This window comes from Hippocampus zosterae, chromosome 15 (assembly GCF_025434085.1).
Source record: "Hippocampus zosterae strain Florida chromosome 15, ASM2543408v3, whole genome shotgun sequence".
Taxonomy (NCBI): Eukaryota; Metazoa; Chordata; class Actinopteri; order Syngnathiformes; family Syngnathidae; genus Hippocampus; species Hippocampus zosterae.
Window position 1 is genome coordinate 16,048,290 of NC_067465.1, and position 24,917 is coordinate 16,073,206.

Here is a 24,917-nt window from a genome sequence, read left to right on the forward strand (position 1 = left end):
TATATATATATATATATATATATATATATATATATATATATATATATATATACTGTACTGTATATATACTGTATATTTATAAGTACATAGAATTAAGTAATGTTAATTACGACAAACATTTACTTCTACATGCATATATACCATTACATTTGGCCTTATAAATATTATATATACTCACACACATGTACATATACCTGGACAGGTACCTACTTTGCGGATTTTCCTCTTTTGCGGGGGGTTCTGTTCCCCATTAACCACAATAAGCGAGAGAACACTGTCACATCAACACAAGTGAATGCCATCTTTGGAGTGTACAGGGAAAGGCAGACTAATGGAGACTCTTGAACCATTTATTCAATTGCACATCTTACGCTCATTGTCAATTATATGCATGTACAAGTCAGAAACCTTTGCTTTCAAATCTTATTGCTGCACGTTAAAATGTCAAAAGCACCTGCCATCTTGTGGACTTTTACCACACATTCCTTGATGGTTGTGGATGAAAGCACAGATGTATTCAGTGAATCACAGTTTCACTGACAACTAACTAAATAGATGAAAAAGATGAATGCCTGTAGATGATATCCACATCTCAAGTCTGGCATCTTAAGACGTTTTGCCACGCCTTGCTGCCTTATGTAGCTTCCCTAAAGCTAGTGTAGGTGAATTACAGTTTCACTGAAAACAAACAACAAAACAAAAAAACTAAAGACACATGCCTGCAGTGCCATGTATGTGGTGTGCCGTGTGGTGAAGTTGGAGAATCACAGTTTTAGTCACCCCAAAAAAAAAAGAAATCAATCAATTAATTCACACTTTAAACCCTTTTTAATTGACTTCACATTTATTTAGCAGTGGAATGAAATAAAAAGGATCACATCAGCAAAAATGCATCATATGTACTATAGATTAGGGGGGTAACAAAACCCAATTCCATTCGGAAAATTAAGTTGTGATTTGACGATCCAACTCATTTTCAAATCTTTACATCGCACCACATTTAACAGGCCAGATATCGAATTGTCTTTTATGGGAGATGCACAAGAGATTGAAATCAATTTGACATCGCTGATGATTAGTTGCTTAATTAGGGCTTTGGAGAGCTTTTACTTGGTGTTGCATATTAAGAAACATGACAAAAGCTACAGCCAAGCCATATTTAATCGAATAATAAGCCCACCGAATGCAACTGAATTGAATCATTTTAATTAAGATATCCTTTATTTGTCCCACACTGGGGAAATTTACAAATAAATTAATAAATATATACACAGTGTGTATATGTATGTGTAAATGAATACATGAATTCATTTTACTTCATTTCTTTTAAAGTGACCATAGTTTTTTTTTTTTAAGATAAGATATACTTTATTCGTCCCACAATGGGGAAATTTGACAGTGTCACAATAATTAAAATGCATAAAAACCTGCATAAGTATTTCAAAGTACATGGTCGATGAATTTGTGCAAAGTTGCTGACAGGCATTGAAATGGAGTTAAGCCTTGTGCAATCCAGAAAGCAATCTTGTGTTTTTAGCTTTAGGGAGAAAAAAAATTATAAATCCCCCCAAAAAGTCCTTTCAAATGAAAGCGGAAACCTTAAAATAATCCAATGAGACAAAACAAAAAGTCCCTGAGGGCTAACATCCTACTGTTGAATGTGAAAAGGATGTGTTGTCATGTTTAACAATGTTCGAAACACTTAGCCTTTTTTTCCAATGTCACAATCAATAATTGTATGGAGGAATACATGAATCAAATGACTGCAGCTAATCGGACGTGCCCTTCAGATCAGAACAATGTTTTTTTTGAGTATGGCGGAAGAAAGAGATGGGGAGGAATGAGGAAGAATGTCAATCGAGGGATGGAGAGGGAATGGAAGGACGCATGGAATGCAGCTTGGCAAGAAAGGACTGGGCGGTGGTTGATTCCGCTCTCACGAGAGGTCTTTGAGTCCGCCGCCTTGCTCGATGACGGCGCGGGCGAACTGGTGGAAGACGCGGTCCATGTAGGTGCTCCGCCGTGGCCACAGGCCCTCCAGGAAGCCAATATGGCCGCCGTGGCAGGTAATGAGCATGGCCAGGTTGGGGTTCTGCTTTACTGCCTCCACAGGGATGGCTGATAAACACGACCACAACAAAAATAAAAGACTCATTTGCATGCAGATTTTTTTTCCCTACATTTTGGGTGCTATTAATTCAGTTCAATAAATCATTGAAATGAGTGAATTCAAATGTGAATATGTTTATTAAATTACCGGTAATCATTCATTCAACGAAGATAAAATATACATCTTATTACAATGGTATAAAAGGCCTACACACCCTTTTTCAAAAATTTCTTTGTGATGTAAAAAAACAAAAATAATAATCATTTAAAACCTTTGTCACCATTATGGTGAACAAAATCGTGTAAAAATGTAAAAAAAAAACCTGAGGTTTTTGCAAGTAAAGCAGTAAAATTAAAACTGAAAAAATGTGTTGCAGAAGTGTGCACATCCACTGCAATTGGGAATTGGCTGAATTAACCAATCACATTTTATGACAAAATAACCTGTTTTTGTCAGTGGTTTGATTTGTACAGGTTATGGGTCATGTTAATGGTGAATAAAAAAAGTTCTGAAATGATTTTTTTAAAGACAAAAACCTGACATTTGAACGATGTGTCGACTTCCACTGCTGTTAGAATGTGCTTGCGTGTGTGTGTGCGTACGACGTGCATCACAATTATAACAAGATGCACGTCCAGTATGATGCAGTATGTGCATGAAAGGTGAAATAGCAGTTTTTTTTAATGGCAAAACTATTTATGAAAATGTAGTTCATGAAATGTTTATAAATTTGGGAAAGTATTATTTGAGAAGAATTCTGAGTTTAACATTTTTAGTTATGTGACTCCTGACACAGAATCATTCATAACAAATCAGTAAAAAAAATATTAACAGTGCAATTCATTTTTTAAATCCTTTCATATTACAGAAATAATATGAGTTACTCACACAGAGGAAGGAACTTCGGCATTTGAGTGAAATTTTAGGATAAACCTCGAATTAAGTTCACCTGTTCAGGTCATCGTGCATTTTTGTGAGCAGCGGACATTAACTTTAAATTAAAAGACATTGAAATTGATCTATAAGCTTTAAAGGCTCTTACCGTGAGACGGGGAAAAGACGTCATCAGCAGCGTTGAGGCACAGCATGGGCACCTGCACAGACTGCAGCCTGTGGACCGGACTGGCATCGTGGTAGTAGTCGTCGTTGGTGGCGTAGCCAAACATGATGGATGTGAATCTCTCGTCAAACTCTCGGATGGTCCTAGCCTGAGACGAGAATGGGGTCAGTAAGCCTCTTTCATCGGAAAAAAACAATCATAATCTAGCACAGGGGTCATCAACGTGGTGCACCAGGTAGCCCAGCCCAGTTATTTCAGACATGAGTCAATTTGGTTGCCCTTCACACAATCAGGTGACATGTAGGAGCTCTCACTCTCAAAATGGTCAGTGACCCTTCCTAGCATGTCACTGACTTTGTGTGCGCTTCCATATAACAGCATGGAAAAGTTCTAAATAAATACAAATCTCATTGAGCCTGGACAATAAGGTGGACCAAACATTTTTTTTAACAGGCAATGTGAAAGGGGCTAAAGACGAGTAAGAAAAATCACCAACCTTCATAACGTGGTCGATGTCGTAACACTTTTCAAGCACTGGTCTGTGTCTGGTGGGCAGATGAACAGACATGCGTAATGTTTCACGTATGACATTCTTACTAAAATAAATGAATTATGAATACAGTACAGTTATTCATACATGACTAATAAGATAACACATATAATCACACATACATAATATTCATATGTATAGCTACATAGCTCTCCTCTCTCTCGCTCTCTCCACCTCACAGTGCAGAGGTGCAGGGTTCAATTCCGGCTCTGTCCTCCCTGTGTGGAGTTTGCATGTTCTCCCTGTGCCTGGGTGGGTTTTCACCAGGTACTCCGGCTTCCTCCCACATTCCAAAAACATGCACGGCAGTTTAATGGAACACTCTAAATTGTCACTAGGTGATTGTGAGCGTGGATGGTTGTTCGTTCATGTGTCCCCTGCGATTGGCTGCCAACCGGGTCAGGGTATCCCCCGCCTACTGCCCAAACACAGCTGGGATAGGCTCCAGCACCCCCTGCAACCCTTGTGAGGATAAAGCGGATCGAAAATGGATGGATGAATGGACTATTAATATAATAAACTTCTCATCTATTATCCTCAACATTTGAAAATTAAACCCAACTCTAACCACACACACACACACACACACACACCTTTTGTGAACATGCAGTCACAGATTCGAATAAATTTAAAAAGCAAAAAATGTGATGGCCATTTATGATTTCATCTCCAGACTGCTAAAGCCCCACAAGGCTGCCTTATAGCATTAGCAGTGAGCTAGCGGCCGCGCTAATCCCACTTTGGCCCAGCGGCTGACCTGTGCACCGAGGCTTGCAGGCAGCTGGTGAGGTAGGAGTTGAAGAGGAAGCGGTCCAGCGGCTTTTCCAGCGACGCTGTGCACTGAAACACGTCCCAGCCAGCTGAGAACACCACCACCCCCCTCAGACACGTCTCCTGGCCCTTGCGCCCCAAGTAGTTAGCCAGCATCATCCTGAAGGGACAAAGAAGAAAACTTGAAATTAAATCAAATATAAAAAGGAGAGTAAATCCACATTAACTCATTCAGTACCAGCCAATTCTAGACCAACCCTGAAAAGACGTTTAAAAACGTCTTTGGGAGTGAATGAGTTAACCATATACAATGAACCTCTGACACATAAACACTTAAAATAAAAATCTGATTTGAGGGCCTGCAGTAAGTAAACCGCAATGCTGCACGGACGGGAACACAAGCCAAAATAAAATAAAATGATGCAGCCTTCGAAGAACCACAACCACATAGATAACAGTGGGCAAGATTTGTTGGCACACTTGTTGTCTTTTTACCCTAGCCATTACCAACATGCTTTTTATGTACGCATCTGCTTGGTAAATAGAATTTATGGAACCAATTAAACATGCAGTAAACTCAGGAGGTTCCACTGTAATTTCCAGGAAGCTTTAACATAACTTCTCACCATTATTAGCCTTACCAAAGGCTTTGCCTTCATTGACTTGCTGGAATTTTTGCAGTTATCCGAGCAGAAAAAAAATGGACAATCTGCTATGCAATGATAAAACTGTTTCAACCTTTCCGCTCTGAATGTGCCCACCCCAAACATCATCTACTTGCAACCAAGCTGAGAGAGTACTCCATAGCAAAACCATAGTCTGCTATATACATATACAGTCCTACATACATACACACAGACAGTCTCCATTGGTGCGGCTGGATGGATGGCTGCTGAAGTTGAGGATGAGGAGAGAGTTTTGTTAAGCACTTTTTTACAGCTGCAGCCATTGTGAAAGCGCTTTATAAAACATGATGCATTATATTGTATTATGTATATGATCTCATAGCCATAGCAAGCAAAGACAAACGTGACAAAGGGTCATTTTGGTAAAAAGTGAGCATGGGCATTGATTTGCTCAACTCAAGACACAGAAGGTCTCTGGACAGGAAGGAATTCATTTGTATGCATCAATGGACGAATCAACAATGTTAGCAATACATTACAATTAATGTCAAACAAAAGGTCCCAAACATGGACGCACACAACATTGTGGAGTTACCAATAAAAATCTCATGTGCACCACACAAGGTAATTGTAGTTCATGAAAATTAACAAAATGACAAACTAAAATTGAAAAAAAAACTCTTGTTCACGAATAAAAACAAAAATGCTTCTAAAAAATGATGACCGACTAAAACTACATTTCACGTTTATACTCCCAACTAAAGCTAACAATAAAACAAATCAGAGTAATCATGTCCTGCATTTTTAAAATGCGATTTTAAATCCATTTATTTTGGTAGTGCTGGACATCTGTAGCTAGAGAAGAGAAGAAGGAAGTTCAATCGTTAAAGAGAAGTTTACTTCATTACCTTAAAAAAAACACCTTTAAAAAAGAAAAAAACAAAAACTCAAACTTATTTTTAAACATTAAATATTTTCTGGAAAAAATAAAACTTGCTCTAACAACTAATGTCATTCATGAAAAGAAGTCAAATGATCATGAAATCTTACTGCCATGAAAAATCCGAAAACGTATTACCCTGCCTGACCCCACAGAACAAAGATTTTCACAAAAAAAATATCCTGCATTTTGAAATAATGATATGTCTCAAGTTGTTCAGTGTGAACACAAAGATATGATTGTGTGCATTATATACACTGGTTAATTTTACTTCGTGCAATGTAGTGAAAGTTATTTTTTCTTTTACAATACATCCTCACAGCCACAGTACGTGAGGGCACAGAGCTGTGAGTCGGACAGGCTTCTCTGCAGCACCCGGGCGCTGCAGAGGACTGTCCTGGACTGTCCTGACGGAGGACTTCGTGGACTGCTGCCTGCAGAACCACCTCCAAATCAACCCCAGGAAAACGAAGGAGTTGGTTTGTGGATTTCTGCAGGAAGCACTTCACCTGCACCGATGAACATCCAGGGTACGGACATAGAGAGGGTGACGTCTAACAAGTACCTAGGCGTTCTGCTCAGCAATAAACTAGACTGGTCTACCAACGCGGACGCTGTTATCAGGAATGGGCAATGTTATGAAAATGTTATTTTCCTGATCAGAAAACTGCGGTTTGGGGAGTACATGGAGATATATGTTGCTCCATGTACAACACTTTGTATGCAGCAATAGCTGTTTGAAAGTGCTCTATAAATACAGTTGAGTTGAGTTCAGGGGTCACTCCTTAAGACCTTCTATGAATGACTCTGTGGTGGCCTCAGCCATTCATTATGGCATAGTCTGCTGGTCAGGCAGCATCTCAGCCCAGGACAGAGAGAGACTGGATTGACTGATCAGGAGGGCCAGCTCTCTCCTGGCTCGCCGGACACTCTGGAGGAGGTGGGCAACAGGAGGATGCTAGCCAAGCAAAAGGACCGACCCACTCCAGGCCACCCTGAGAGCACTGGGCAGCTCCTTCAGCCAGAGACTAATACACCCACGCTGCCGACTGTTGTCAGGCTATTGAATAGACAGACCTGAAAACCTGGACTCACCCATTCTGAACATGCTTTATTTATATTTTATTATTTATGTTTACTTGTATACGTTTTGTTCTTCTAGTTCTCCCCTTCATAATTTTTGCTGGTGTAACTTGGGAATTTCCCCATTGTGAGACAAATAAAGGTTCTTATCTTCTTATCACTATTACTGATAGACAGATGAACATGTATACTGTATTATTTGTAGTAAATAAATGATACTTTTCATTAAAATTGGATAATTGCTCATAGAACAGTGGTTGGGATCATCACTGAAGTAGAGGCTACAGTTTGAGGAAATATGCATTTGTACCTTATGTCTCAGACTTCGCCAAAGCGCACAATGAGCTGGACAAAATAAATGTGAGTGATCCGTGCACACTGTATTTCCCTTTTGTCGAGCTAGTAATGTTAATCTCTTTCTAATCCATCCGATGGCGGTTTTCAGTCGCCTTTGTCAACATTTGTCAGCAAATAGAGCGATTGTGGCTTCATTACCCGCCCATGGACACTCCCGCCGCCATGATAGGTGCCATGTGGTAGGTCGTGTGGATATACTCGATTACGGTCTCCAGGTCCTCCGTGTTGGCGGCGCAGTAGGTCCGAGGTGTCTGCAGGTACAGGGCGTTGAGACAACGTTGTCAATTTGACCATCTTTTGGACAGAAACGATGATTTTTATGGTCATCCCAGACACCAAGTAGAGTATGTATTTTCTCTTAAATAAACGACTGAAAAGTGCATCGTGACTGTAGCTCTACTTTCCCACATTTGTGGGCATTAAAGTAATTGTATCTCAGTGTATTGCTCGACGATTCTCTTTTAAACCTCATGTCAATTATGTAAAAAAAAATTAAAAAGGAATGTTATTTCAGAAGTCTTACTTCTCTTTTGAAGCCAAAAAGACATGTGGTCTTTGCTGCATTTTCATTCGTACCTACACAAGAGTGCTCTGATCTCAATGAGATCACCTGGTTAAATAGAGGTGATCTCAAAAACTCTTTTTTGTTAATGGGTGGCATAGTGAGGACGTGGTAGGCAACACTGTAAACATCCATTTGGACTTGCTCACAAATGAAAAGGCAAAACGTGACTGAGCTGTTTCTCAAGTGGATTATAACCCCATCAGTTGTCATTCAAACAAACTTGTGGGCATGTCGAGAATGTGCCAATATTTTGTCAATGTTGCCCGGCAACCAGTAGCGGCCCTAATGAACGACGTGGACAGCAAAAATAAATAGAAGCATTGTTACATTTTAGTTTTTTTTTTTTTACCATCCTCAGTGAGGGTGGTAAAAAGTAACATGCGTAGGGCTCACAACTTCTTCCCACAATACAAAGCGAGCTCAATTATAATGCCAGCACAGTCAATGCAAGGGTTTGTTTCTTTGTGTTTCGCCTTGTCAGACTTGTTACGTCGCAATGTACCACATTCATTCAATGCCTTCCATGGGCAGGACGCCCGTTTGTTCCGTTTCTCCTGATATTGCGGAAGTTCTCAGGACCCGTCATTAAAATTCAAGTAGAGACTGGCTAACCACTAAATTCTTGTTTACTTCTTCCCTTGTGTGGTCTTGCCTTCGTACACACTATTGAAATACTGTAGAAGTCTGACCATTTCCCCTCAAGGAAAAAAAAGGGTCAATACTGCAATTAATTCAGTTCATAAACGCTCTTGTCCATATTAAAAATTCAACTGCTCAGCCTGTTTGAACAACATGACAAGATCAGCCATGGGAAGCTGAGCTATGCTAACTCCTCTGGATGTGGTTCTGAGGCGAAAACGGGAGATCGGAATATTTAAAGAGGGATTCAAACTTGACCTAATGCTCCACCCACAGGAGATGGCACTGTTGAAAAGGCTTTGCGATTTAGGGTTTCCCATTTGTCAAGAAAAGCCGATCCTGAGGCTCATTTGGGTGAATTGATCAAAGTATGAGTCCTGGAATTTGCCCACAATAGCGGCTTTGAGCCAAATTTCGGGTATGGGTCCTGGGACTTTTAGCAACCTGTCAAGGTAGACATACTTACTAAATTTTGTGTTGCAAAGTGACACCGGTTAATTGTTTCTCTATTTAATTGTAACGGAACGGCTCACAAGGCCTTGAAATTTGACCCGGTGGTACACAGCGGGGCCATTCTAAAAGCCTGGCTCGTTTAAACAATGCACAATGGCGCTCTAACTCGTACAGAAAATGAGCACAAGAGCGTATCAATGCTAAATCATGTGCGCAGAAAGGTGCACAATTACCAATTGAAACAAGGGACAAAAGACCCCCCACTGTGGCCGATGGACAGTGCCAAGGTTGCACACAATAAACTGGACTAAACTTCATGAACCCTGGTTTCAGTGAGACTTTACAGGCAGTACTGTCTGGCAGTTGCTCATGTAGCCAAGAAGAACTGTGTTCTGATGCAGCAATATCGCACCTCAGCCCCTTATGTTGGCTAAATATACAGGAGGAGAGGATTAAGCCAGGTGTCCGGATCGCCAGAGCTTGGCCGGCTCCCATTTCTTGGAGGGTGGGTGCTTAACAGGGGCCTAGTCAGATATTTGTGAGTTGGGTGGCCAGGGTGACTCAATGTGACACTAGGGACTGGGCCCTATGAAGCTGTGTCCCTGGTTCTTAAAATACATAAGTAAATACGGCATTATGCCCGACATAATCATTGCCAGTAGCAGTGACACCGTCTCTTGACCGACAAAGATTAAAAGTACATTTCCTGAAACAGTTATAACCTCAAATCCAGATACAGCCATGATACCTGACATCCATCCATCTTCTACCGCTTATCCAGGGCCGGGTCACGGGGGCATCAGCTTTAGCAGGGAAGCCCAGACTTCCCTCTCCCTAGCTACTTCTTCCAGCTCTCCCCGGGGGATCCCGAGGCGTTCCCAGGCCAGCTGGGTGACAGTCTCTCCAGCATGTCATGGGTCTTCCGAGGGGTCTCCTCCCTGTGGGACATGACCGGAACACCTCACCAGGGAGGCGCTCAGGAGGCATCCGAATCAGATGCCCAAGCCACCTCATCTGGCTCCTCTCGATGTGGAGGAGAAGCGGCTCTACTCTGAGCCCCTCCCGGATGACCGAGCTTCTCACCTTATCTCTAAGGGAGAGCCCGACACCCTGCGGAGAAAACTCATTTTGGCCGCTTGTATCCGGGATCTCGTTCTTTCGGTCACGACCCATAGATGAGGGTTGGAACGTAGATCGACTGGTAAATTGAGAGCTTCGCCCTTTGGCTCAGCTCCTTTACCACGACAGACCGATACAACGTCCGCATAACACCTGACAGCACTACCAAACTTAATACAATGAATATAATTATTATTTTAAGTTCCTTTAAAAAAAAAAAAGCTTATATTTGAACGAAGCCTTTTCGAATTGTGTGTCACTTTTCGTAGTGATGGTCATCTGACCTCTTGATCAAAACTGTACTTTAGCTACCACAAATGATCATGCAACTGTGCGAGAAGAGAAGAGTGGAGGAGAGGAGTAAACATGTTTGAAAACTAGCCCCCCTTGCAGAACAAAGGCATCGTTTTCAACCACTCATGCCAATTAGCAGTAGCCACCATACTTTTGGCTACCTAGTATCAGTACATTATTCACAATTGAATGCTCGTAATGTACTGAGCAGCCCGGTTGTCGTTCCATTTTGTCTTTTTGCCACAAAAGTGCTTGGATGGGGGTAATCCTTAAAACGATCATCAAACTAAAGTCTCGGGGGATGTACTAACATAATGGAGAAATGATTAATTTGGAGATTTGTCGGACTTCTTTATAAAACAGAAAATGTTTGGTTGAAACCATTTGGTTTTGAATGTTGCATGTAAACTGTGACCCAGTTTTGGATTCTTACCAGAAGAGTTTCCCCCGACACACCTCTGTTGTTGAAAACCACGGCTCTGAAACGCACAAAATGGAGACATGTACAAATGTTAATGCACCAATCATTTTTAACTCTTTAATGACAGCTCCAACAAGCACAGAAACAATTTGCTATGATCATAATGTCTATGTGGTGTATGTATACATTGGGTAATACAGCCATCTACCCCTTTTCTATAATTACCTTACCTGGTTGAGAGTACTATGCAATCTATTCCAGCTGATATTCAGGAAGAGGCAGACTACTGCATGTACTGGGCACCAGTAAATGATGAAGCACATGCGGCAATCATTCACGCTCACTTTCGCAGGGTCAAAACTGAACTCAAGCTACACGCACAGAAGTCTAGCATGTATAAACGACACCATCAGACATTCATTTTAAATATATAGTACCGGTAAGTAGTGGTTTAAATTTTTTGACTTAATTTTTTTTTCAGTTCCGTTAAAGAAGACAACTTTTACCGGAACAGAAAAAAAACATTTGTCAAAATGTCTTTCATAACATCAAGTATCAAGTCCAACTTTATTGTCAAATGTGCTATATACAGCACAGATGAAATTTCCTCCCTCTTAGACAAGAGGACCTGTGTAGAACCTGTAGGGCTTTATTTTCGTGGCAGCTGCAAATCCTGCACAGCGTTGGGTTAGCCTTGATGGTGGCAATTTTACAGATGGGTTTAGACTGGCGGTTCTGCAAGAGGGAGGACTCTGCCACTGTGGGAGTAGTTACAGACAACTTTAATCATGTCACAGTCAAGTCATAGACTGTTTCAATCTGACAAATTTCACCCCGCAAAAAAGTGTTTTTTTTTAAATTTGCAAATTCCCCTTTTAACAACTTTGACGCGTTTTTATAAAAAATAAACCAAGAATTATAGCACACTTTTTGCAATTATTTTTTTGCCTCTATGTAGGTAATTGATTACTATGCGGTGTATAGTTTTGGAGGGTCTCCAGCTCACTGGACGTACTGCTGGGCCAATGGCAGGAACAAATTTTGTAACAGTGTAGTCCGGCCGCCGTTTGACAGTGGTTACAGATCTTCACCCAGCCTAGCATCCAGTCACTGGCAAGGACATTCTGCATTCAGCCTTACTGTGAGGAAACAGTCAGCCCAGATTGCAGAAGTGATCACTCTCACACTTCTGAAAAGTCGGTAACTCGCAAAAGATTTACTTTGTTGTTTCATTGTCCATCCTGCCTGATTTTTGGGTCGTCCACCACCACCACGTTCATGACAGTGGAAACCAATCAGGTTAGGTTTGTGAATCCCGTTTTATTTCATAAGCAGCTCTAGCCTTGGATAAAGTTTATTGCATCGAATTTTCAAATGATCCACAAACAAAACACAGGCGCACATCTTACGCTTTCTAATAGAAATGTTCCTTCTTTGCTTGTGTGGTGGACATGCATCAGCATCGTCCCTGGCTGGTCATCTATTATGTGAAGGGACTGCATAAGTGTAACTCAGTCGCAGGGGTGGGGCTTGAAGACACGAGCAAAGAGGTGGGGGTGGTTTTGATTTTAAAAAAAACATACTGAAGCATGCACTCAAAAGCTGCTGTGGGCTTAGCTGCACAGCTTGTGGCAGGATAAGCTGCAAGTCATTAAGCCACACACACACGCACACACACTCAGGAATGAGGGGTGGGAGATGCTGAGTTCACCAAGCTTCCCAAATGTGGCAAAATCAGCAATGCGTGGAGTTGTACCCGTCACCAACAATAACCCAAGGTCATTTCATACAGAGACCCTGTAAAACAACTGTAACAGAGGATCCTACAAAAAGCTGCCTTTGCCTTTTTCACAGAAGTACACAAGGCAAGTGGAAATAACCCCAAGCCCTGAATGAGTCTCACACAGAGAGAACGTGCAACTACAGAGGGTCCTGTAATTAGCCGCTTTGCCTTTTATACAGAACCCAGGAAGGCAGGATAGTGTGTGCTTTTGCACAGTAATGCAGAAGCCTTTTAGACACTGGAGCTGATCGCATCCAATTATCTGATCAACATTCCAATTTGCTGGGCTCTGTGTAAAAGGCAAAGGTAGATAAATGGCAGGTCTTCTGTCAAAGAAATGTGATTTAATAATACATTTTTATTTGTCTGTGTGAAAAAGATTGTGGGCTTATTTTGGGGCCATTTACATGAGCGGGTCATGTTTCTAACTTTTGTGTCAGAGTGTTTGATCTCACGGACTTTGAGCGACTTCAATGCGGTAATTTCACATACTCTTTGTGGGAAACAGACTAGGGAGTAAAGGTTATGTCGATGATTGCATATTTTCTGTGTTTCCAGTTGAAATCGCACCGATTTTCAGCAATATCTTCTGTTATGCATTTAATGTGGCAGTTTTGCAGTCTGTGTGAAAGATGCTACTAGTTGTAGAATCACACCAACTTCCTGCTGGTTTTGGTGTAAAAGGACAAATGGCTCAAGGCATCTTTTCTGTTATGGCGATTTTGTGGGATCTCTTCCCTAAGTTGTGTGTGAAAGCCAAAGGCAGATCAATGCCACCTTAATGCTATTTTACATTTCCAATATGTCAATTTTGCTGGATAACTGTTTAAAAGACACAAGGGACTTTTTTATTTCAATGACTGGCTCTTTTTTGTGTCACTATTACATGTGGCAAAATCTGTTATGGCTCCGATGTGGTAATTTAGCCAAGTCCCTATGTGATCGGGCTACTGAAAGATTCATTTGTGTGTACTCTGGACAGAACATCTGCATCTTGAATAAATAAAATGAGGCCTGGTGTGCTGTATTATTTCCATTTGGTGTACCTCCCTATTGCAAATTAGGCCAAGACCACCCACCTATAGCCCAGATCCTGGCTCTGCTCGACCATGTGCAGGATGTAGGACTCCCGGCTGGTGCCGGTTAGCCCCGGGAGGAGGAGGACGGTGGGTCTGGAGGTGGGGTCGGGATGAGCAAGGCTGTCATTGTTGTCGAACCAGTCCAAGGAGATCTGTCCTCCATCTGCCGCCTTAATAAGCTCACTGCGGTGAGAGGAGGCACAACAGTCAGCATCGCACATCTTTATGGCCGCTGCCCTATACCTTGATCGTCTTGCGCTTACCCAGCCCATTCATTGTAAGACACGCGTCGAAACACAGTCACTGCTCGCCAATTTGCAGTTTGCGATGCACAAATTTGCATTCTCTTCTGTGGAATCTTTGCTGCGGAAAGCACACATATCCGCACGGCTAGGACTATTATTCTGCTCTTTTTGTCATGCCCCAAGATGGCACAAAATGTTGCCAAAGCATTGACGAATAGAAAAGTAGTTCCGTTACGTTCGGGCAAGCCGAAACAAAGTTGGGATCCCAGAAGTGCAGACACCAAACAAGGTCTCCGTAGCAAAAAGCGTTTAATATACAAAAATCACACTGCCAAACAAGTAACAAAGTGCTGGTCAAAACAAGGACCAGAGGGCACAAAAACGAATAACAAAAAGCACTTGCACAAAAGGCAAGGGGTGAAAATAAGAACCGCGAAGGCAAACAAAAAATGTAACAACTACACGCAAGCGAAAGCCAAATAACAAAATAAAAACCATACTTACAAAATACTTGATACAGAGAGTTCAAAAAGCGAAACACGACAAGGTAAATAGCAAAAGCAGTCTACGAGCAAGGAAGCAGCAAGGCAAAGGCAATACTCCAGCAACATGTGCATAGCAGAGGGGTCCTTAAATACAGAGTGTAACTAATCATAGATTGGCAGCAGGTGTGCACAGAAGTCCGCTAATGCCACCTGCTGGCCAGACTGAAACACAACTGTGACAAGTTCTGTCCAACCCCGCCTCCCCGCCTACTGTTTTTTAACCAATTTTTTGTCAAAGTTTTTGTGGATAGTTTTTTTTTCATCTCCCATTTTCTCCCCGTTTTTCATACTAAACATGTATGTTAAATGTATATGAACATTTTTTGGAATAATTTTTGCCAGTTTAAAAAAAAAAAGAATCCCAGGATGTATTTTGTTGGTGTCACTTAAATGCTAATTTTCGCTTTTTGTGGGTAGGCTTGGTCTCGACTGTAATTAGTTTCAAGAAAGTACAGTGGTACCTTGCTACAAATATGCCGCCGTTCACTTCACTGCAAATGGAGAAGGCGCAATTAAAGTGGGAGTGTGCAGTTTTTAAAAAATGTAATCACTTTCAGTAATTTTTGGTCATACTGTGATCATGACCTGACAGCTGTGCACGAGGAAAATGATGCGAGCCCACTAATGTACCTCTGTTTTGATGTTGAAGAAAACACTGCACCTGAAGAAAACAACCTATCAGACAGAAGGCATGACTGACTGTATTATATCCCACCAGGTCATTGTGTGGCTTTCCACAATGCCACAACTAAAGCGGCGGCATTGTGTGGCTTTCCACAATGCCACAACTAAAGCAGCCATGCCCACACAAGGCCCTTTTCCACATGCTGGGTGTCAAGTTGGACATTTAAAATAAAAAAAAAACAACTCTCCCCCTGCACGCACATCCACCGTTGTCTGTGTGCACACCGTCCAGTAGTGCACACTCACGGTCAACGCCGAGGCACTCTAAATCAGTCATGCCAAACCGAAGCCCTGTTCCCCACGCTGGCTGTCAAGCCATGCCATGGACATGTTAGTAATAAACCTGATAAGTGTTTTAGATTGTGAAAGAAAAGCAGAATACGTTTCCTTTAAATTCTGTTTCATCTCGAAAAGCAATTCTATTATCATACATTTGCTTGTTTTTCTGTTGGAGCTGTTTACAGTGAGAAGTGATACATTTGTTGAACATATTAAAGGCTGTTTATAGTGAAGACGTTTGGGTGGAGACAACTTTGGACACACATTGAGGCCCAGGAGACCTTTTTCAGATCCACGACTGACGCATGATGACACTGATAAGAGGGCAAATTAAATGACTAAGCAAAAATGCTTTGCCTTGCATGGCACACGACACATGAGCTTTCACAGAACAAGTATGATAGGGATCTCCTGTACTCAATAACAAAATCGAGAGGGGCAAGAGGACTGCGGATAAGGTTGGGTGAGATTGTCCTCCAGTCTTCTTTCATTCTCTTGCTAGCAAAATGAACTTGGTGTCTCTGCTTCCTTCACTGAGTGGTGTTTTATTTTACTAATGTCAACAGATGAACCTGACATACTGTTTAGGAAGTGATTACTCGGGCGTTATGATTGTGGCACTGCCAAATGGAGGACATGGATGACGGCACAGAACCTTTGCTGACAGCTGGCTCATTTCCCCAGCGATCATAAAGTCACGAGTGTGCTTTGTAAAATATAAAAGAGGGACCAATCGCACTGGGCTTGCGGATCCTTATATGCTCCATCAATTCTCATTCCGGTCCACCTTGGCCTGAGTACATTACACCTTTAGAACAGGGAGCATGAAATTACAGAAGCTCTGTGAAATATGCACCTGGAGGCCAAAGAAAGGGAGCAGGGGGGGAAAGGGAGGGAGGCTGCGCATCCGCCGCATTGCTTCACCTGCACCACCAGAGACAAAGCACTTTGGTCACCCTCTTTGACCTCGAGTTAACTCTTAATGACTTCATTATGGGAGGTGGGAGGGGTGTTAAGGTGGTGGTTGGGGGCTGTACTATTCTGAAACATAACTCCAGCAAATGTGACTGTCACTTTTGATAACAGCATTAGGACGGGAACAATGTGGATTACCACCGCAAATGTCCTTGTAATATCACCAATGATAACACTAGAAAGACAACATAAATCATTAAAAAAGACTTCAGATGAAGCATGACAATGAGTAGTCAATGCTCCCTATGATGTCTTTTGACAACTTTCAGTAATCTGAAACTTTATGGTATTAGGAATTTATGATGGCACATTTGGGTCAATCTCCAAATTATAATTACCACCATTTTTTTACCTTAAAGTACGGTTTGAGGGAGGGACACAATTTGTGTTTTCGCCCGACAAGGGTAAGTATTTTTGCACATTGGCAGAGTAAAGGCACAAATGGCCTCTTTTGTCCTCTGAGCTTTGCTGAAGGATAAGACTCCGATTAGTTGTGAAATAGAGAATAAAGGCAGAATGCCTCCCAGTGTAACACAGCTCCACTCAGTTCAGTCTTAACAGAAATCTCAGATCTGTTTCTTGTGTAAGAGTTAACGCCAGTGTAGGACTCACTTCCTGTAGGCCACTCCAGGCTTGGCCGTGACAAAGGGTCTGAGCAGCGTTTGGATGCGGCTCTCCCAGCACCAAAAGGTGGGGTAGTAGGTCTCTGACACGATGGGGCATTGCTCGTGCAGGAACTGGTAGAACTTCTTGCCTCCTGAAATGAGCTGCGGCTTCTGCAAAAACATACAAGCAAACATCCATCCATCCATCCATTTTCCACCGCTTATCCGGGGTCGGGTCGCGGGGGCAGCAGCTTTAGGAGGGAAGCCCAGATGTCCGAGCCACCTCATCTGGCTGCTCTCGATGTGGAGGAAAAGCGGCTCTACTCTGAGCCCTCCTGGATGACCGAGCTTCTCACCTTATCTCTAAGGGAGAGCCCGGACACCCTGCGGAGAAAACTCATTTCGGCCGCTTGTATCCAGGATCTCGTTCTTTCGGTCATGACCCATAGCACGTGACCATTGATGAGGGTTGGGACGTAGATCGACCGGTAAATTGAGAGCTTCGCCCTTTCACTCAGCTCCTTCTTTACCACGACAGACCGATACAACGTCTGCATCTCAGCAGACGCTGCACAGATCCGCCTGTCGATCTCTCGCTCCCTTCTGCCCTCACTCGTGAACAAGACCCCAAGATACCTAAACTCCTCCACTTGGGGTAAGATCTCCCCCCCGACCCGGAGAGGCCAGTCCACCCTTTTCCAAATGAGGACCATGGTTTCAGATTTGGAGGTGCTGATCTTCATCCCAACCTCTTCACACTTGGCTGCGAAACGCTACAGTGAGAGTTGGAGAGCCCTGCTTGAAGGAGCCAACAGTACCACATCATCTGCAAAAATCAGAGATACATTACTGAGGCCACCAAAACGGACCCCCTCAACGCTTCGGCTGCGCCTAGAAATTCTGTCCATAAAGGTTATGAACAGAATCGGCGACAAAGGGCAGCCTTGGCGTAGTCCAACCCTCACTGGAAACGATTTCGACTTATTGCCGGCAATGCGAACCAAACTCTGACATCGGCAGTATAGGACCGAACTGCCCGAATCAGGGGGCTCGGTACACCATACTCCCGAAGCACCCCCCACAGAACTCCCCGAGGGACACGGTCAAACGCCTTCTCCAAGTCCACAAAACACATGTTGACTGGTTGGGCAAGTTCCCACATACCCTCGAGAACCCTGCTAAGGGTGTAGAGATGGTCCACAGTTCCACGGCCGGGACGAAAACCACACTGCTCCTCCTCAATCTGAGGCTCGACTTCCTGACGGACCCTACTCTCCAGCACCCCTGAATAGACCTTACCAGGGAGGCTGAGGAGTGTGATCCCTCTGTAGTTGGAACACACCCTCCGGTCCCCCTTTTTAAAAAGAGGCACCACCACCCCGGTCTGCCAATCCAGAGACACTCTCCCTGATGACCACGCGATGCTGCAGAGGCGTGCAACCAGGACAGCCCCACAACATCCAAAGCCTTCAGGAACTCCGGGCGTATCTCATCCACCCCTGGGGCCTTGCCACCGAGGAGCTTTTTAACCACCTCGGTGACTTCAACCACAGAGATAGGAGAGCCCACCTCAGGGTCCTCAGACTCTGCTTCCTCAGAGTAAAGCGTGTTGATGGGGTTGAGGAGGTCTTCGAAGTACTCTACCCACCGGTTCACAAAGTCCCGAGTCGAAGTCAGCAGCGCTCCATCCCCACTGCACAGAGTGTTAGTGGTGCACTGCTGAGACGTCAGATGGTGGACCAGAATTTCCTCGAAGCCGTCCGGAAGTCGGCTTCCATGGCCTCATCGAACTCTTCCCATGCCCGAGTTTTTGTCTCGGCGACCACCGAAGCTGCATTCCGCTTAACCAGTCGATACCTGTCTCTCAGACTTGCTTCTACCCAATTTAGGTTATGTTGAGTTGGACGTGCAGGTAATGGGAGTCAGGATCCCTGAGTGTGGATTCCTAGTTATCCAAGATAGCACAGATGAGGCTGGCAAATCTTTTCAGGGAATTATTGGAATGAACATTACCAAGCGATGTCAACAATTGGCATTGGCACAGTTCGACACCACTTTGGGTGGTGAATTGGATTTTGCCTGGAAAGAGGCCTTTCAGCGCGTGCAAGAAACAGAGTTGGTAGAGAAGGTTTCAGCTTCTGGGGTCATAGGAACAAGCAATCTTAAGAGTACCGTCTTTTTCCATCGCAACAGTCTACGCACGGGGCCTAAAGAGGTCGTCCAATGATGCTGTAAGCATGCTGCTTGAACCTGGAAATAGCCAATTACCAGGAGGATTGATTGTGGTACCAACAGTAGTCCCTTCCCACAGCAATGTTTTCCTAGTCCAAGTCGTTAACTTGTCTCCAGAGGACATCTGGTTAGCTCCAAGAACACGGCTAGGTATTCTAAGTCAGTGTCAGTGTAGGGAAGGCGATCCCTTAGAAGTAAATTTTCGACAGATTTCGGCCAACCACGAGGAAGTCACAATTAGTCGGAAAAGTGTTCTAAAGTCAAACTGTGACGTACAGGGCTTACTAGACCGGTTGGACATAGGTGGTACAACGACCCAACAGGCAGAGTTTAGGGGGCTCCTGACAAAGTATGCGGATGTGTTTGCTCAACAAGACGAGGACTTGGGATTTACTGACAGGGTTAAACACGAAATTCCCGTGGTTGATGAAATCCCAGTCAACCAAGCATACCGTCGCATCCCACCTACTCAGTATCAGGAAGTCAAAGAACATATATCAGAGTTGTTGAGGAAAGGTGTTATTCAAGAGGGTTCAAGTTCCTATGCTTCACCAGTCGTCTTGGTCAGAAAATCAGATGGCAGTTTGAGACTTTGCGTTGATTATAGGAGGCTCAACTCTATATCGATGAAAGCCTGATGCTCTAAGTGGCACCAAGTTCTTTTCCACACTTGATCTCACCAGTGGGTACCATCAGGTGGCAGTACGAGAAGGATAAACACAAAACGGCATTTACCACACCTTTTGGTCTATATGAGTACCTTAGAATGCCTTTTGGGTTGTGTAATGCACCCGCCACTTTTCAGCGACTAATGTAGACTACAATGAGTGACATGGCGTTTCAGATCGTATTGGTCTATTTGGATGACCTACTGGTCTTCTCACCAACCTTCCATGACCACCTCGTGAGACTAGAGACAGTTCTGAAGCGATTGTGGGACACAGGCCTTAAGGTAAAGATTGAGAAATGTCACTTCCTAAAAATGGAAGTGAAGTTTCTGGGTCACCAGGTGTCTGCGGAAGGCATAAAAACAGACCCGGATAAAATAAGTGCAGTGAAACAATGGCCTATTCCTACTATAGTAAAGGAACTCAGGTCTTTCTTAGGCTTTTGTAGCTATTATAGGAGATAAGAAGGCTTCTCTAAGATCGCCGGACCGCTTCATGACGTTGTTAGCACCTGTGCAGCAGAAAATAGTCGGGCCAGGGCTAGCCAGTTGTTTAGGTCCGCTTGGACACCTCAGGGTCAACAGGCTTTTGAAGCGTTAAAAAAAACGGCTCACAAGTGCACCCACAATAGGTTATGCAGACTTTACTTAACCTTTCATACTCGAGACAGATGCCAGCAATTTAGGTTTGGGTGCAGTCCTTTATCAAAAACAAGCGGGTCAGAAGAAGGTGATAGCTTTTGCAAGTCGTAGACTTAGGGTGCTGAGAAGAATGATCAGAACTATAGCAGCATGAAGCTTGAACTCCTAGCACTGAAGAGAATCAGACCAGTAAGGGTGACATGCACGTAGTCGCTGAACTGTGCCCACTGCTTGTCCCAACTTGATACACCCATGATCGTCATCGTAACCCTGGCGATATTCAGAGCACAATATCTGGAGTGGTTTGGTTTGGAGTTTGAAATCTACCACTAGTGAGTCGTGTGAACAGCTGTACAGCAGGGGAGATCATTTGTGTTTGTCCACATGCTTTGTACACACCCAACACACCAGAACATATCGACAAGCCATTGCTGTTGTCTATTGTGGCGTAATTGTCTTTAATCTGTTAAATCAGGGGTGCTCATTAGGTAGATCCTGATCTACCGGTAGATCAGGATCTATCAGGATGTAGTTCATGTACAATTCACCGAGGTCACGAGCAAAGAATAGGAATCTAGGAGGGCCCAGGGAAGCACTTTAAAACGGTACGTGTGAGCTACGATAGTTAACAGGCTGCAAAAGTGTGTCGCATGCCTCAGTTTCAGGCTGTTTCTCATCAGGGCGTGTGTGTATGTGCGTGCGCGCGCGTACCGGTAAGGGTAGATCCCGGGAGGTTAGTTGATCAAAAAGTAGATCTTCGATCCAAAAAGTTTGAGCACCCCAGTGTTAAATGATTTTCTTTGATCTCTTAGATCCCTTTTCAAACTCTTTTAAAATTCAGTTTACATCTCAGACTTTCATCTTAAAGCTGTACAATTTCTCACTGTTTAGTCGGGAATAAAGCCCACATAAAAATTATTTTGTGTCCAGCCTAGTCCTTCCAGAGACTTGGCTACACAATTTTGGTGTCAGAAGTGGGATTCCCTATTAAGTTCTGAGATTGTAGTGAATAGTGTGTATAATAGACACACTATAGCAGGTGTCACCAACATTTTTGAGGGTGAGAGCAACTTCATGTGTACCGATTGTGTGAAGGGCTACCAAATTGATACACGTCTGAAATAACATATTTGTCCAAAATACCTTCAATAATATGAGGATGTGTTATTTTTAATACTTGATGATTTAAATTGTCAGACTTTGATCGTGTTTCGAAATGTCTCACAGTACTGCCAATGTTTGCATTTTTAAATCATAATTTCTACTAGCAAATCACAATGTCCAGGCACTGGCGGGCTACTCAAGTGGTCTTCACGGGCTACCTGGTGCCCGCGGGCACCATGTTGGTGACCACTGCACTATAGTATAACAGACAACAGTAGTGGTGAGAAGTGAAGCAGTCCTGACGCCATAGTGTGGAGTGTCGATGGAATAAGGCCTTTGTGTACAGCCTGTGGTTCGTGTGGCTGAATGTGGAACAGCCTCGCATCGACATGCATCACTGGACGCGAGGGAGTCTTCAAAGCTGCCAGAAGAGAAACGGATTGACTTTTTGTGACTGTTGCACTCTGCTGTGTTAAATACATTGCAACGGAGACCTGAAAATGTCGGAGGACGACGCGCAAGCAGCTGCCATCCTGGCAGGGACAGCGAGGATTACCCAAGTTCCTTACATTTGGGTGATGAAGGTAACTGCGTGACCGCGTTACAGTCGCAAATTAGCGAACTCAGTCAAAAACACAAGGCTATCATGTCAAGCCTTGCAAATTTGGGTAATGTTCAGCCCAGATCAATTGTTTACATCCTAAGGGAAGAACATATTGTACCTTTTTCTGGTGAGATTGGGAAAGATGTTGACACTGTTGATGAGTTTATAGAGGAAGTAGAACGGGCAATAAGAAAGAGAGGTCTACAGGAGGACGAACGACCAAGTAGACTTAATTCTCAATCCATCCATCCATTTTCCGAACCGCTTGATCTTCACTAGGGTCGCGGGGGGTGCTGGAGCCTGTCCCAGCCGTCTTCGGGCAGTAGGCGGGGGACACCCTGAATCAGTTGCCAGCCAATCGCAGGGCACACAGAGACGAACAACCATCCACACCCACACTCACACCTAGGGACAATTTAGAGCGTCCAATCAGCCTGCCATGCATGTTTTTGGAATGTGGGAGGAAACCGGAGCACCCGAAGAAAACCCACGCAAGCCCGGGGAGAACATGCAAACACACAGGGAGGCCGGAGCTGGAATCGAACCCGTTACCTCTGCACTGTGAAGCCGACGTGCTAACCACTGGACTACCGGGCTGCCAGACTTCATTCTTTCACTGTTAAAAGGTTCAGCCCTGGAGGAGATTCAACTGCATGCGAGGGCAACCTAAGACGCCCAGTGATGTGTTTTCTTGTTTGCATGAAGCCTTTCAAGAAAAACGTACGGTACCGCAAATCCTACACGCTTTTTATGCTCGCAGACAACTTGATGGAGAAGAATTGCGCGAATTTTCCCATGCTCTCTCCCAACTGCTCAATTCAGCGCTCCAACAGTCCTAATGTGGTATCTGATGCTCAGATAGCTCTTAGAGACCAGTTCGTGGAGGGAGTGCGAGACTCCACTTTGAGGCGTGAACTGCGTAGGCTACTCAGAGAGAGACCGAAAAGTAGTTTATTTGATGTGAGAAAGGAGGCAATGATGTGGGCCCTTTTCGAACTCTTTTAAAATTCAGTTTACATCTCAGACTTTCATCTTAAAGCTGTACAATTTGTTCAGTCGGGAATAAAGCCCACATAAAAATTATTTTGTGTCCAGCCTAGTCCTTCCAGAGACTCGGCTACATAATAAACTGCATTCAAGGATTCCATCTCTCCATCTGTCATTCCCAAAGAAGAGCCATCCACTGACAAACAACGAACCCCTCAACTTACACTAATAATGATGAACACTAGAGGGCGGACTCGAGCTAGCTTTACAGTATTGAGACATCCGGTGAACTGTAATTGCCTTGACATTGATTGCATGTGTGTGTGCGCGCGCCCGCGTTAGCCATGTGGATGCATATGTCATGTACTTCAGGAATGGGATCATCAAATTAAAGTGTGCAATAAGGACGAAAACAAAAACAGTTTTTAGCGGCAGACAGTTCGTCGAGCGTCATTCCGACCACATAGAGGCTGCCGCCGCCGCTGCTGCTGCACGCCCGTGCAACGAAACGTGTGAATACTTTCATAATCCCTCATAGAAATAAGCACACAGCACGGCTTTACCTTGGCCACCGAGATGAGGTAGTAGCAGGTGTACGCCGCGCTGAAACCGAGCACTAGAGATAGCCCCACTCCCGAGCCCAGCAGACCAACTTTCACTTGGTTTTCCAGATAATGAGACAGGTCCCGCGTCAAAACATCCAAATTCAGCTGCGGCGAGATCATTGCAAGGCGCCTCGATTCTAGGGACGCTGGGCAGCGAGAACAGCGGCCGGCTTGACAGTCAGACCGGGTCTATGCGTGGGTGCGCGTACGCGTGCGCGTGATTGCGCGTAAGCGCTCGCCCTTGTTGAGCGTGCGTGCGCGCGTGTGTGTGTGTGTGTGTGTGTGTGTGTGTGTGTGTGTGTGTGTGTGTGTGTGTGTGTGTGTGTGTGTGTGTGTGTGTGTGTGTGTGTGTGTGCTTCCTGCATTGCAGGCAGGAGACAGCCAAGGGGACCTGATGAGGTTGGAGGGGAGGGCATGGAGTGTTGGGTGTATGTATATAGCGGACCGAGCGATGGCGCTATTTGTCCAGATAACGTTGACCCCTTGATGCCCTTGCAAAGCTGAATATATCCTTGGCAAGCCGTAGGGGTATTTTCTTTCGCACTTGTCTTCAATGGGAGGCACAGCTAGCCTAGAATACCTTTTCATTTGTCATTATATTTAGTGTTTATTTCCTTTTGACTTTTGTGGTTTTTTCTATTCACTTAGATTTAATTTGTTTTTTGCCGGTTTGTTTGTTTGTACAGTATTTGTTTTTATCTGTTAAAAATGTTTCGTTTTGGAGTATTTATTTATTTATTTAGTTAATTTGTTTGTTTGTTTGTTTTTTAAATATATCGAGTGTTATTATTGGGCTATGGTAGAATCTACAGAACAAGATGTGCTTCTGAACAAATCCGTGTGATCTATTTACACTGTCGTGGAAACTGGGGGGAAAAACAGTTTCGGCTACA

At 43.7% G+C, this 24,917-nt stretch overlaps 1 protein-coding gene across 1 annotated transcript; it reads right to left on the bottom strand.

Moving 5' to 3' along the window:
- Positions 1–1,391: 1,391 nt before the first annotated feature.
- abhd3 (abhydrolase domain containing 3, phospholipase) lies at positions 1,392–24,388 on the bottom strand. Its single transcript, XM_052088527.1, has 9 exons — positions 23,983–24,388; positions 17,191–17,354; positions 13,851–14,033; positions 11,001–11,046; positions 7,636–7,748; positions 4,478–4,651; positions 3,667–3,715; positions 3,153–3,318; positions 1,392–2,118 (listed from the first exon to the last, which is right to left on the bottom strand). The coding sequence occupies exons 1-9, from the start codon at positions 24,142–24,144 to the stop codon at positions 1,937–1,939; spliced, it is 1,239 nt and encodes a 412-aa protein (XP_051944487.1). The 5' UTR covers positions 24,145–24,388; the 3' UTR covers positions 1,392–1,936.
- Between the last annotated feature and the right edge of the window lie 529 nt (positions 24,389–24,917).